This window comes from Cyanistes caeruleus, chromosome 1, assembly GCF_971803275.1.
Source record: "Cyanistes caeruleus chromosome 1, bCyaCae1.hap1.1, whole genome shotgun sequence".
Taxonomy (NCBI): Eukaryota; Metazoa; Chordata; class Aves; order Passeriformes; family Paridae; genus Cyanistes; species Cyanistes caeruleus.
Genome location: NC_141701.1, coordinates 117,930,282 through 117,943,112, shown reverse-complemented (window position 1 = coordinate 117,943,112; position 12,831 = coordinate 117,930,282). Strand labels below are relative to the sequence as shown.

General features: G+C 38.0%; 1 protein-coding gene across 2 annotated transcripts in view; it reads right to left on the bottom strand.

Moving 5' to 3' along the window:
* SCRN1 (secernin 1) overlaps nt 1-12,831 on the bottom strand; it is a 37,203-nt gene continuing 24,372 nt past the window's right edge. For both annotated transcript variants that reach the window (XM_086852388.1, XM_086852381.1), the window contains exons 4-9: nt 9,440-9,642; nt 6,449-6,643; nt 4,680-4,845; nt 2,639-2,819; nt 548-707; nt 1-308 (exon numbers count right to left, since the gene is read on the bottom strand). In XM_086852388.1, coding sequence (XP_086708514.1) covers nt 549-707; nt 2,639-2,819; nt 4,680-4,845; nt 6,449-6,643; nt 9,440-9,642 — 904 coding nt within the window. In that variant the 3' untranslated portion in view covers nt 1-308; nt 548. The remainder of the gene's footprint in view (nt 309-547; nt 708-2,638; nt 2,820-4,679; nt 4,846-6,448; nt 6,644-9,439; nt 9,643-12,831) is intronic.

Sequence of the window (12,831 nt, the reverse complement as noted above, 5' to 3'; positions counted from 1 at the left end):
TGAAGTTAAAGATTTACTTTAATTGGTTGCCCAACATACATGTTTTAACATTCTGTACTAAATTAGCCAGCATGCACACAGTAATTGGACCAGTCAGTGACTTTCTCCTTTCACTATATACATACACAAACAGGAACGCCACAAGATTGGACAAAGGAAAGCAGTTTGTTAACTGGATACAGCTAGCAAATAATATCTTTTCCTCTAGAAATGTTTTTTCCTGCAAAATCACAAGTGTGAAGACTTTCTTTCAAGGCTTGAAGAACATTGCAGTCTTCCAGTGAAAAGGCTAACAATAGCCACTGTAGCTGAAATGAGATAAAATTTGTTGAAAATCCATTCCAAGCAAGAGTGAAATTGAAAAAAAAATCTCCTGCAATGCAGCATAGGGAAAAGGGACTTTGGAGACAAGCTGAGCAGGTAGGAAGGTGGGTTTGCACCCAATTCTTAACATCCTCAGCTTAGTGTAAAAGAGGAGGAGGTTCAGAATCACATCCAACATTTTACATTTAGTGGTAGAGTAGTACCTAAAGAATTGCTTGCTTACTTTATTTGAAGAACTTTAGTTCTGTGTCAACACAGTCATAGAAAAGATCCACTACTTCAGCTGGATCCAGAATCTCTGTACGTGAAAGGATATCTTCCATTGCTTCTAAACCTTGTTTTTCAAGGTCGAACATAATCCTCATCAGTTTCTGGCCTTTATCCTAAAGGCATGGAACAACCAGACTCAGTTAACCAGCAAACAGGCTCACTAAAGCATTTTACTGTTTATCTTTTTTACAGAGATATTTTCAAATATTTTTAAAAACAAAAAAGCCTTTTAAAGTACAAACTATTTCTGTTATTAGTTATTTTGGATGGCCAAAGACTAAGAGGAACAGTCCTGGATACTTTGTGCACTAAGAAAAATAACCAAAAAGGAGTTGCTAAGTTTAAAGCAAAGAAGGAAGAGGGTGAAAGATGGATAGAGGAAAATTATATCATGCTAGTACAGCAAGTTCTTAAGCTTGTGATCCCACTAACAGAACTATATGAGAAGACTAGAAGCCCCAAGAATTGTACAGGTTGTGGTATTTGCATGTGCATCCCTCAAATCAACACCTGCAAGATGATGAATAGATCTGAAATGATATGTTGTGTAACAGTATTAAGACTCCAGATCCCAGGGAGGTTTTGTGTGCCATTTGTGTACTGTTCTTTGTGTTTCTAGAAATTTATTTTTTTTAATTTTTTTTTTAATGCAGAATTGCTGCTTGCTTTGCTTGCAGCTTTCAAAGATGAGTTTCAGGGGGAAAAAAAAGTCATTTAGAATGAGTGGTGGTTCTGAGCTTTTCAGGATTTTTCTCAGCATTTTGTCCAGAAAGAGTAGAGCATCTCATCTAAGGTTTAGATGGGCTCTCAGATGGGCAGCTTTTATAGCATGAAGCCTGAGTAAAAACTGCATTTTCTTTTCTACCGCAACTGTTGGTGTCACATTGTGGGGATTTTAACAGGCAAGAGTCCACAAGATGCCTCTTCTAGGTCTTCCTCTAGATCAACATCTTGCATAATGATATGAGAGCCAGCTGCACATTAAAACAATGATAGCAGAAACCACAAATTTTAAATTACACCATTCCAAGAAATTAAAACTCTAGCCTAAACTGCATTTAAATAATATTTGTACTAGCAAAGGTTATCATAGCTTCCTTAATCAATAATGGGTAGGCCTGAATGTTAGTAGATTGTAGCAAGACTGTGACCCATGCCAATACACACAGAGGAAAATTGTAGAAAAGCAAATCCTCTGTGGAAGTTCAACACAACTATGTGAGGGTCTTCTACAAATTGGCTGAATACCAATAAAAGCCTGACAGCTGTGCCTTGGTGACCTTTCACTCTGTTTCACTTCCTTAAAACCACTTGTCCAGTTTACTGCTGTAGTTGTAATTGCAAAGGTTGAGAAGTTATTGAACTACCTGCCTAATGACACCAGTTGTTGTATCTCAACCATTTGGAAAAATTATATAGATTAATCCCCTTCCTGACTTTACTGATTCCAAAATTATTTGCATAAGAGATCTTCTACACTAAGATTTTAGAATGGAAGGTTTTCAGCCCTTGGGTCTGTACTGCATGGCACTGCAAAGTGTTGTTTCTTCTCACATGGCATTTTCAGTTAAATCACAAAAATGAACAGAAGTGCATTACAAAACACAAGACTTGAAAAACTGTCACATACACATTACTCCTTCAAGAAAAATACCTTTCCAAACTATGTAGTTCGTAATCCACCATATAATTTAAATTACAACACTCCTGCCCTCACCCTAGCACATAATTCTGATACCATGTTACACTAGCAGCCAGTGTTCTAATCACTAAAAAGATTATATGCACGGTGGGGATTGAACAAGATAATCAGTTTAACAGTTTGACTTTTTGTTCATTTTGTAAAAGTAATGGAACAGAGCAACACTCTCAGGATAACAAAAACTAAGTTTGTCCTTCAGAGGGCATTATTATTCAAGCTAAACTCACAAGGGTTCTAAGAATATTCAGAGAATGTTTTTCAGTGAGTGACTGTGAACTAAGTTCTGGAGTTAGGAATTTACATTGCCTTCAGTTCTTTAATTCCAGGTCCCACAGCTCTTACCTGATCATTCTCCAGGAGAGATCGGGCCCATTCATGTGCCTTGTACAATTCATGCCTACGATCAGGTTTCTCCTGGAATCGAGGTATCTTTTTAGCAGGATCATCATTGCCAAAAGAAGGAGACTGCACTTTTGGTACTAATTTTACATCATCAACAAAAATAAAGGGTTTAAATATGGACCTGAAAGAAATGAGAATTACTGCTTGCAGCAATAAGAGAGATCTCATATATGTTACTGAAATGTTCACCAGGCTATTTTGAAGCAACAGTTACAGAGCAGCATAGGTAATTCATCTACACTAGGAATGGGTAAGGTTAGAGACTTGGAACTGGTCACAAGCAAAAGAAATCTATGTGCTTTAATAGAACTGGGTTTGGCAATCATTGTAAAACCTTATTATCCCTTTTACCTATAAGATTCTCTGGTGTCCTCATGCCAGTTCCGCCACTTCTTTAGAAGAGCGGCACGGATTTTCTCCTCCAAGTTTTTTGTAACAAATCTCAACATTCGGCCTCATATCACTTTTTCTCCTCTGTTCTCACTATCATCTCTCCTCCTCCTTCCAGATTTCATTTTTATTAAAATCAGAAGAAACACTTGTATGGAGCAGGGAAGATTACACATCTTGCTCAGTATCAGAGGATTTTACATATAAAGAGCAGCACTTTAGAATTTTACTTCAAGAGGTGGGGGAAGACATGGCTACCAACATTGTGACATTTCTCAAACAACTTTAACACTGAGTTTGGATCTAAACTCCAGAGAGAGACAAACAAAAAAACCCCATCAATACAGAATCTTCATTCCTGAGAAGCTGATAGGAGGTTTTGGCAAGTGCATGGAACAACTGCCTTCCTTCTCTTTAGATACAGAACAACAAAGCACCCTGCATTCTGCAGTGAAGAACCTGCCAAAAGTGCAAGACTTCTGCAACACACAATTAAAAACCACTGCCTGGGTACAGTCAGCAGGTTCAGTGCTGCTACCCTTTCCATCACTGTCATGAAGCCTTGCTGACTAAGAATTTACATGACTCACTAGCTGCATTTAAAATAATTATTTCTTAATGCATTACAATCTAGAATAAAGCAAGAAAGGTCTCTAAACAAGGCTTTTAAGCCAGGTTTTCCACCTTCAAAAGGACAGAAATCCCAACAAAATAATTTTAAGCCTTGCTCCTTTTTATCGCAAAGGATTTGCATCAAGTTAAAGAAAGATTTGGGTAAGCAAGTTTAAAATTGGCACTTAACCCTGCAAGGCTGAGTTGCATAATGCAAAGGAGGTGGAAAGTCCCTTTGGACTCTTTGCAAGATGTCTTGCACAGCTCTCAGTAAAACCTAATGATTACTACCATCCTCTTACATGAATGACTGTCAGCTGTTCAAGGACATCATTTCTTCCCCCCATAACCTCTTCACCTCAATGCAATCTTTACCTCAGGCTGATCTCATGAATAACTGCAAGTGGTTTAGTTTAATTTCTGTGAATCCCAGGTGGATTCTGTTTAAAACACAAGATAAATCATTAGTTTTTTTAATGATCTGGCCTGTGAGTTCCCTGATCTCCTCAGTTACTTTCAGCTAGAGAGAACACCATGTAAACCAACTGGAAATTGTCCCCCCAATAAAAAACATGCTTGGGATCGCAGAAACTTGCAAATGTTTTGCTGTGTTAACATTTTGATGTCATATGACTATACCTAGAGTACACAAACTCTCTTTGATAGTTAAGACACTTCATTTGTTTCAGTTTTGCACCCACCTGTTCAAAAGAAATGACTCAGGAAGTCCCCGACTTCATAATCTCAACTTTCCGACTGGAAAGCAACTACACTGGAATTCCTGGCTCCTCTCTAAACTGAATTTCCCCTAGAAGCTCGGTAACACAGGACTGTCAGATTGCACATCACAGAGCACTGACTGCATTTGTGGTTAGAACTTGCTCTTGAAGTAGGTTCCAGTTTGGGTGGCAGGGTTTGTTCATCACCTTTCAACCCATCACCTGCTCTGCACCCCAGGGACCCCAGTGCTGTGGCTTACCTTGAAGGGTCTGGCGTGCCAGTGAAGTAATGAATACAGGGAAAACTAGGGTCCTGAGGCAGAACAGACACTATGCTAGCTGTAGTAAGGAAAGATTCAGAGTCCACACAGACACCACTATCCTTGTCACGCAGGACATCAATCATAGCTTGTGCAGAAACGTCACCTATATGGAGGGGGGGAAAAAATTCCTCAGTGTTCAATGGCTTGGAGCCCAGGTAAGGATTTTAGCCTAAACAAGTTTTGGCCTAAAATGGCCACTGACACTTGACATGGGAACGTCACAAATCCCAGATAATAATTTCTACTTAAGCAATGAACATTCAGAAAGAGCGTGCCTAGCTAGTAAATGAGAACAGTAGGAAGCATTAATTAGGCATGGCAATTGCCTGGTAGGGAGAAGTGCTATTAAAAAGATACTTTTCAGGAAGAAGGCTGTAATACTGCTTTAGCAGTCGGTGGGAACAGACTACTTACATAGAACATCCATTTTCCTCTACCCATGCAGGGCAGAATGAGAGCACCCTGATCTTCCACTTCTCAATTTCCATTATCTCTCTCTGTCAAAATTTTGAAACATCATCTCGCAGTCACAGAATGTTACAGCAGCAGACCTAGGCACCAAGATTTTTCTCCAAACCCCTATGTCCAAGAATCCCCCATTCTCACTGTGTTTCCCACCTGTGTCTCTCACATCTTTCCCCCCACAGACCCTCCATGTTTTCTCACATGCTCCTCTAGCAGGTCAGGCTTCTTCCCCATACCTTCTCAGACTCTGCAGTGACTCAAACATCCATGCACAGGTGCCTCAACACACCAGGAGACATGGAATGACTCAGCAGCCTGCAAGATTTTCAGCCATAGCCATTTACCTGTAGGGGCCCTTAGTGCTATAATTCAGATTTATTAAGTTATTTTACCTGTAGTCCTTCAGAGTTACTGTGTCTGCCTTAGACACAAACCACACTCCCTGCAATCCTACAGCCTTAGCAAGAACTCTGCAGTGCAACAAATACCTCACCTCTACACCCCTCAGGACATGTACCAACATGTGAAAATGCCAACAGTCTAGTAAATGCACAGCCGTAGTAAAGGGCTTTTTAGAAAATGATAATTTGTGCTATTTTTCATGCATGAAAGAGCAGATATATGTCAGCCATGCACTGCTGCAGGCTGCCATTTCAAAGGTATTTTGGTATTTGCTGCAGCAAACCAAAGTCAGTAATAAATTTGGGTCTGGAAATAAACACTTCCTTTGATTGCAGAGAATAGGCATAACGTCTGTTCCAGTAGCTTTGTTCTACTCAGCAAAGAAAAAGGGGCTTCAGTTTGCAACTGCTCTTCCTTAAACTATGCTCTTGAAACTTTCCCCAAAAGGTAAAATCTACATTTTCCCAAAAATGCAGATTCCACTGAGCTCAATCTTTGATATGTAGGCCATTTTTTAATTAAATAGTATAATTTTGGTAATATACTATACTAAAATTACAGGAAAGCACAAATACAGTGGCACATCATGCACATCAGAACACTGAAGAAAGTTACTTTGTAATTTCAATCCTGTTTTGAAACCTTGAGGGTGACATGAAAGGCTTCATCCTAAATTGTGGCAAGTTTAGGGACAATCTTTAGTTCTGATTTTCCTTCCTACACAGTTTACATGTAGAGTTGTTCTCAGTCACACGTAGTTCTGGACAGAATGCCTGAAAAGGAGGCAGCAGTGACTAAAAAAACCCAGAGTACCCACAGAAAGATAGTTCAGCACTTACCACCTTGCTTTTCTAGGCTCTCCCTGCCAGAACAACAGGCCAAGTGGTCATCAGCAAGAGAAAACACTTCAGAAAAATTGAAGTCTGAGTCTCCGTTCCACCAGCCTTGACTTTTCACATAATTCCTTAGTTCAGGATGCTCAGCATCAATTTTTGTAGTTAATGAAAGCTGATTGCAAATGCATTTCACTCCCTCTAGAAAGAGCCACATATTAAAAGAGAGCATTAATACAGTTTTTCTGAGAGAAGCTGGAAGGTAAATGTCATATCAATTAGGAAATAAATTAAACCATTGGTGAGTATGTGCATTTGGCATGACTGTGTAACTATATAATTACACGTACAGAGAACTACCAATCACTGCTGACACTTGTGATTAATAGAAGGATTTAGACAGAATCTAAATTTAGACCAGTTTCACAACCCACACCTCACACATTCTGGCCACAAAACAATAGTGGCATCCAAATGCCAAAGGCACCTGCCTAATCTTTTTTTCCAATGGCATTTTCCACAGGCACGAGAAGGCTTGAGATCTGACTTGATTTCAAAATATATTTCAGCAGAGCTGCATTTAATCAACCTGCCTTGCCCTTCAAAATTAAGAATTTGGAAAATTATTTTTAAAATCTTAACAATTGCTTTAAGCTTCCCAGTTGAGAAACGGCTTCAATGTAAGCTGCAAGACAGGTTTAAATAGAAAGTTTTTATCTCAAATTTTAAAACTGCATGAAGTAAAAAGAATGTGTAAGTAGCCTCCAAAGAATACTTATCAGTTCTTTAAGTTCCTTTTATCAAAAATACTGCAGTGTTTACAACCATATATCCACAGCATGACAGTGGTTGCTGCAGATATTCCTTAGAGAGAATAAAGCAAATGTATTGGAAGCCAGAGGAAGAGCTGATAAAGTAAAACTATAAACTAAAATAAACACATATTCTGGAATTTGGCACAAAACCTTTCTTAGACAGAAGCAAAATCAGTAGTCGTGGAAGTTTTTAATACTGCTTTCCAAAAAAGTAAGCTTGCTTTTGTAATGCCTCATGCATGCAATTTAAATAATGGATAGCAACCTCAGGAAACTCTGTGCATCATTCTGCAAAAAAGTCCCTGTCCTCCAATTCTGACTTACTCTAGGGTCACTGACAGCTTATTCTGATCCACACTTTCAAACAGCATACTTTTCAGGGAATTTTCTTGACTTGAGTGATGAGTGTATTCGTGTCCAGCTAGGCAATTCACTCTTTAAGAGCTCTTTAAATATTACATCTATTAACCCATGCAAAATAGTGTTTCGTGGGTTTGATCCACCAGAATAAAATAAGATTTATCAGTCAAATAGTTTTTTCCACTGAGGTTTAGGAATGTTAATAGAAAGGATTTTGAAGTGTTTATTCTTAAATTATTGTCAGAGAGTTGCTTGATAAACACTCACTATAAGCTTTACAGTCCTGCAGCAGTAATATTAGAACTCTGAGGACAGTCAGGAAAAAACATGCCTTCACACTGGGGAATGACACATATTCCCCATTTTAACAGCATTTGTGCATTCACTTGAAAGCTTAAGAACACCCTGAAAAAAGTATGAAATACAGAGTTCTAACATAGCCAGCAGCCTTTCCTCCTGGCGTGCTGCAGGAGATGGAAAGTACTTATCTGCAGCTCACAGGGACCTCCTGAAGAGCAATGTGCTGGTAAAAACCAGAACAGAGCTGCAGAATCATTTCAAAAAGCTGCAAGCAGCAGATGAAGGCAACAGTTTATTTGCTGGGAAGAAGGACGTGAAGGTTATCTATTGCTGATGCAGCTAAAACTGCTAAATAGAACCCACTGTTCTTCAAATTTCAGCCAGGCAGGTCAAGAGAAGAAGGCAGGCTGTCACTGCATAATCCCAGGAACCTCAGGAGTCAGCTGCTTTCCAGAACTGGGGTTTTATCAGGGCAGCATTTTCCGTCTTCCCTCCTCTATGTTTGGTATCCGTTCATGCCAGATAACCTGTAGGAATCCTTAAAATACAAGCTTTACTTGGGAAAATACCACCTCCTTGAAGGTAACTGATTCCTATTTGGTGGCAGGGACTGACAGCAGCTCATCACACAACATTGCACAGCCTGGTGCTATTTCTTTGCTCCTTCCCATATCTGCTATCTCCTACCTTTCATTTAGGGGGAAATGAGGAGAGAATTGAAAGGATCTGTCACAGCTCAAGTCATGGATGACAAAAGTCCTCTTGAATACTCTGAATTTTCACTTCATTCAGACATGAGTACATTTTAAAAAGCTCTACTCTTATGAAAATAAAAATCCCTTCAAAATGAAGATGAGAATAAATTAAATACAGGCCTTAAACAACCATATTACGTTAAGACAGCCCATATATGCTGGAAAAATTTTAAATAAATTCATCCACTAAGCCAGTGAATTCTAGAAGTTAGTTTGACAGCTCTGGCTTCACACATACAGAAAAAGAAACCATTTACAAGTTAAAGAGCAGTAAATTATTGTTTTGCACTATCATTTAAGAAACAGGGAGTATATCTATTTCAGTAAAGGAACCACCACCAGCAACCCATTGAATTTATCACCTAAAAAAAAGCCCTTTTGTCAAAACTATCAATGCTTATCCTCTCCTCACAATATTTTAGTTTTGTAAGTAATAATTTGGGCATTAACTCCATCAAAACATCTGACATGTTCCAAACAGAAAACAAATCTGGGAAATTGCACTTATCAAATATAAAAATTATGATTATTACATTGTTTATGCAGAAAGGCAACAATCTCCATCTTCACAGAAAGTGCTAAGTCACATCAGCTAATGCAAATCAACATTAAAAAGCAGAGTAGTACAAATATAGAAAACTAAAATTAGTGATTTAATCAAACACTTGCATTCATTAGTCTCTTATTTAAACTTACTGACTTTAAGACCAATTCTTCCAAGACAACTCTTTACTTTTAATAGGATTTGCTGTGAGTTCTAAACCAACCTGTGATTTTTTCAGCTGCCCAATACTTTCCAGAAGTCTCCAATATCCAGGCTTCATTTCTGTCCACAATCAAAAATGCACTTTGGAAAGTATGGCATGAACTCCCATCTTCATAATAATTTCCACCTTGTCCATGCTCTTCCAACAGAGCAACTATTACATCCAAAGCTTCTTTAGCTGTTGCACCTCTTTCTAGGCCAAGTCTATAAGAAAAGGGTAAAACAGAGATTCAGAAAGGAATGAAACAGTGAGAACACCTTAAGTTATTACCTTTAAACATCAGCACTCATTTGGGTTTAAAACAGTGAAGTGTCTGGTATGCTTAGTATAAGAGTTCTTGCTTTAATGAGTTACTAGAATTAAAGGATGAGATGCTGAATTATTTGTTTCTAGTCTTGATTTTCTATGCTGGTACTTTACTCTCAAGCCTATCACAGCTGGCTTTTAGTTTTTTTCAAAAAGAGTCCAATTACCAACCAATGATCTCAGCTGCACTGTAAACATGCAATGCTCTATTTATCTCCTCCTCAGGCAGAATACATTTGAAGGACAATTTGCAATTTTTATTTTTTTTTTTAAGTAACAGCTGTACCAAGTTTACTTTTCTGTACAAGGGTGGGAAATTGTGAATTAATATTACCAGCTATCAAAAAAGGAAAGGAGTATTCAATAATACAAGCTCTCTACAACATTTCTTTCCCAATGCTCTGGTTGGCCACACAGAAAATAGGTGTTATCCTTATATGCAAACCACATGGTGTAAAGAAAGCTTTTGGGCACAGTCACACTTCAGAGTTCCTGCAGAGGTTTCCCCAAAAATTTATTTGAATAAAAGATATGGCTTTTGTCAGAAGAACAACCGTATGTGTGGAAGAACAGAATTTTTAAAGGAAGTTCAAGCAAAGCAAGGGTATTTTATGGAAAAGTAAACTGCAGTGTGGTAATAAATTTTACAAAGCCATAGGGAACAACTGTATCCTGCCTTGAATAAGTGGCATTTAATAATCCCTTGATATAATTTACAGCCCTAATTGAGTCAACAACAAAAGCAGTAACCAGAAATTGAAATCAGACCTGCAAACAATTTCACCGGTTTCAAAATCCAATTAGTGGTAATGAGGAAATGCAGTGTTTCAAAACACAGCATATCCATGCCCCTATCCTTTGGGAGAGTTACCTGGATCAGTCCAAAATTTATTTCTGTTGTTTTGTCACCTTAATATTTTCCTCTGTGTTTGTCTTTCTCTATCTGCTTGATGAACAAAATAATTTTGACTGATGGATAGTTCCAAGAAAATCACTTTTTTTAGATATAAGTACTATCTATGCTAGCTCTTTCCATTTCTCTTGAAATCACATGACAAGAAAATACTACCCTGTTTCTTTCCTAAGGACTACAGTAGACAAATCAGGTCCTGATAATTAGAACATAAATTTGTTGATCTCAGTACTTCTCAACCTGAGCTCTGCACTGGCTCTGCTTTGTTAAATACTTGGCTACCATTAGCCTTGTTTTAGGCTGAATTATTGAAAGCACTGTTTTCATCTCTCTCAGAAGCATCTATTTATCACTTACTGATGAAGAGCCAAGAGCCAACCAGAATTTTAAGGATTAACTTAAAGTGACAGTTCCTCCCCCATCATCCTCTTACTTTGCATTTATAGGATCTTTCCTTCTCATCTTTTCTTGTTAGCTGAAACTTGTTTTGTACTGGTGACTCCACTTTAAGTCCCTCTGCATTTATGTTTTTCCTTTGTTCTTTTCATCACTGGTGCAATTCCTTTTTCAGACCAATACAGCTATGCCAGTCTTTGCACATACCACAGACATAATTTAAAAGCCAGTCCTAAAGCATGTTTTATTTATTCCCTAAGAGCAGTCCCTGCCACAGGTAAAGTCAATGGACTGAAAACTACCTTGGGAAAAACTACCTTTGGAGATTCAGTGATAATCTGCTCCCATCTCCCCAGTTAATGGCCAAAACCATTCGGTAATAATTAGATTAAAACCTGCCAAGAGACATAACATCCTGCTAAAACTTTAATAATGTCTCCCTGAAATGTTCCATTTGAGATGGTTACAGTCTAGCTTTCCAAACCACAGCAGGGATTCAGGCTGAAGAAGAATCCTTTAGGTATTACTTTTTTTTATAAATGGCCCTAATGCCATATTTATTTCCAATAAGTAGAGGTCTAGGCCCTGCTTTTGCTTGGCTGCTCCTATCTGTCAGTCACAAGAGACTGAAAAAAAGAAAAAAAAAAACCAAAAAACCACCAAACCAAACAAACAAAAAATAAAACCAAAACAAACAACAATAAAAAAAAACCACACACAAGAAGCCCCCCATCCTACACAACAACCACACAACTCATTTCCACAAAATTAAGCCTTGTCAGTTATCTCCACATCAGTGTCCTGGACAACCACAGCATAAACCTCCCACTAACACGCTTCAGAGTACTCTTCAAGGTGAGCTGGAAAACCAGAAGCAATTTCAACCCCAGATGAGAGCTTGAATTAGTTATTAATAAAATTTCAGTGATTTAGTGCAATCCACTGCCTAAGTACCTTCAATATGCTGTCATATTGTCAAAACAATATTATCTTTTTCAACTTCACCTATCAATTACATAATGTAGGCTTTCCAAATTAACTAACATACTTGATGACATTCTACTTTATTCAGTTTTGAGGTCTCTAAGGAAAAAAATTGGTAAACAAATTAATAGCATTTTAAAGAGCATTCTTGACTCCCTGCCAAGATTGGCATCTCTGTGTGGCTCTGAAAAAAATATTGCACCTGTGATGAAAAGAACAAATAAATAATACAAACACATAGGGATTAAAATTAAGAAAAAAATGGCAAAATAAGGGTGTAATTCAGGTTTTTCCATATTTATCTTTTGTATGATAATGCTGTCCTAACTTATCAGCAAAACAGTACATGAACTCTTCAGAAGAATATGCTTCCATAAGTGAACAGGTGCTTTACAGTTGCAATTGTGCATCAAAAAAAAAAAGAAAAAAACCCAACAAAAATACCCCAAAACTGCAGGCAGCTAGGAAGAATATGTGAAGAAAATCCTGATAAGCTAACTATTGCAGTAATACTGATACAGCTTTCAAAAAATCAGCTTTTGAATAAATCCCTAGGGGAAAAAAAATAAAGGTTCCTTAGGAATTTGTTCTGGAGCATTTTTTTCTCAGTTTTTCTGTATGCTGTGTCTAGGTCCATGTTCTCCATTTAGATTAACTGGGATGGGGACCAGCCTGCATGGAATAGGACCAACTTCTAACCCTGAAGTCCATCACACAAACATTATTAGTTTCTTAAGAATCACTCAAGTGTTCTGACATGCTGTGATACTCCCTCAAAGAGGCAGAGCTGGCG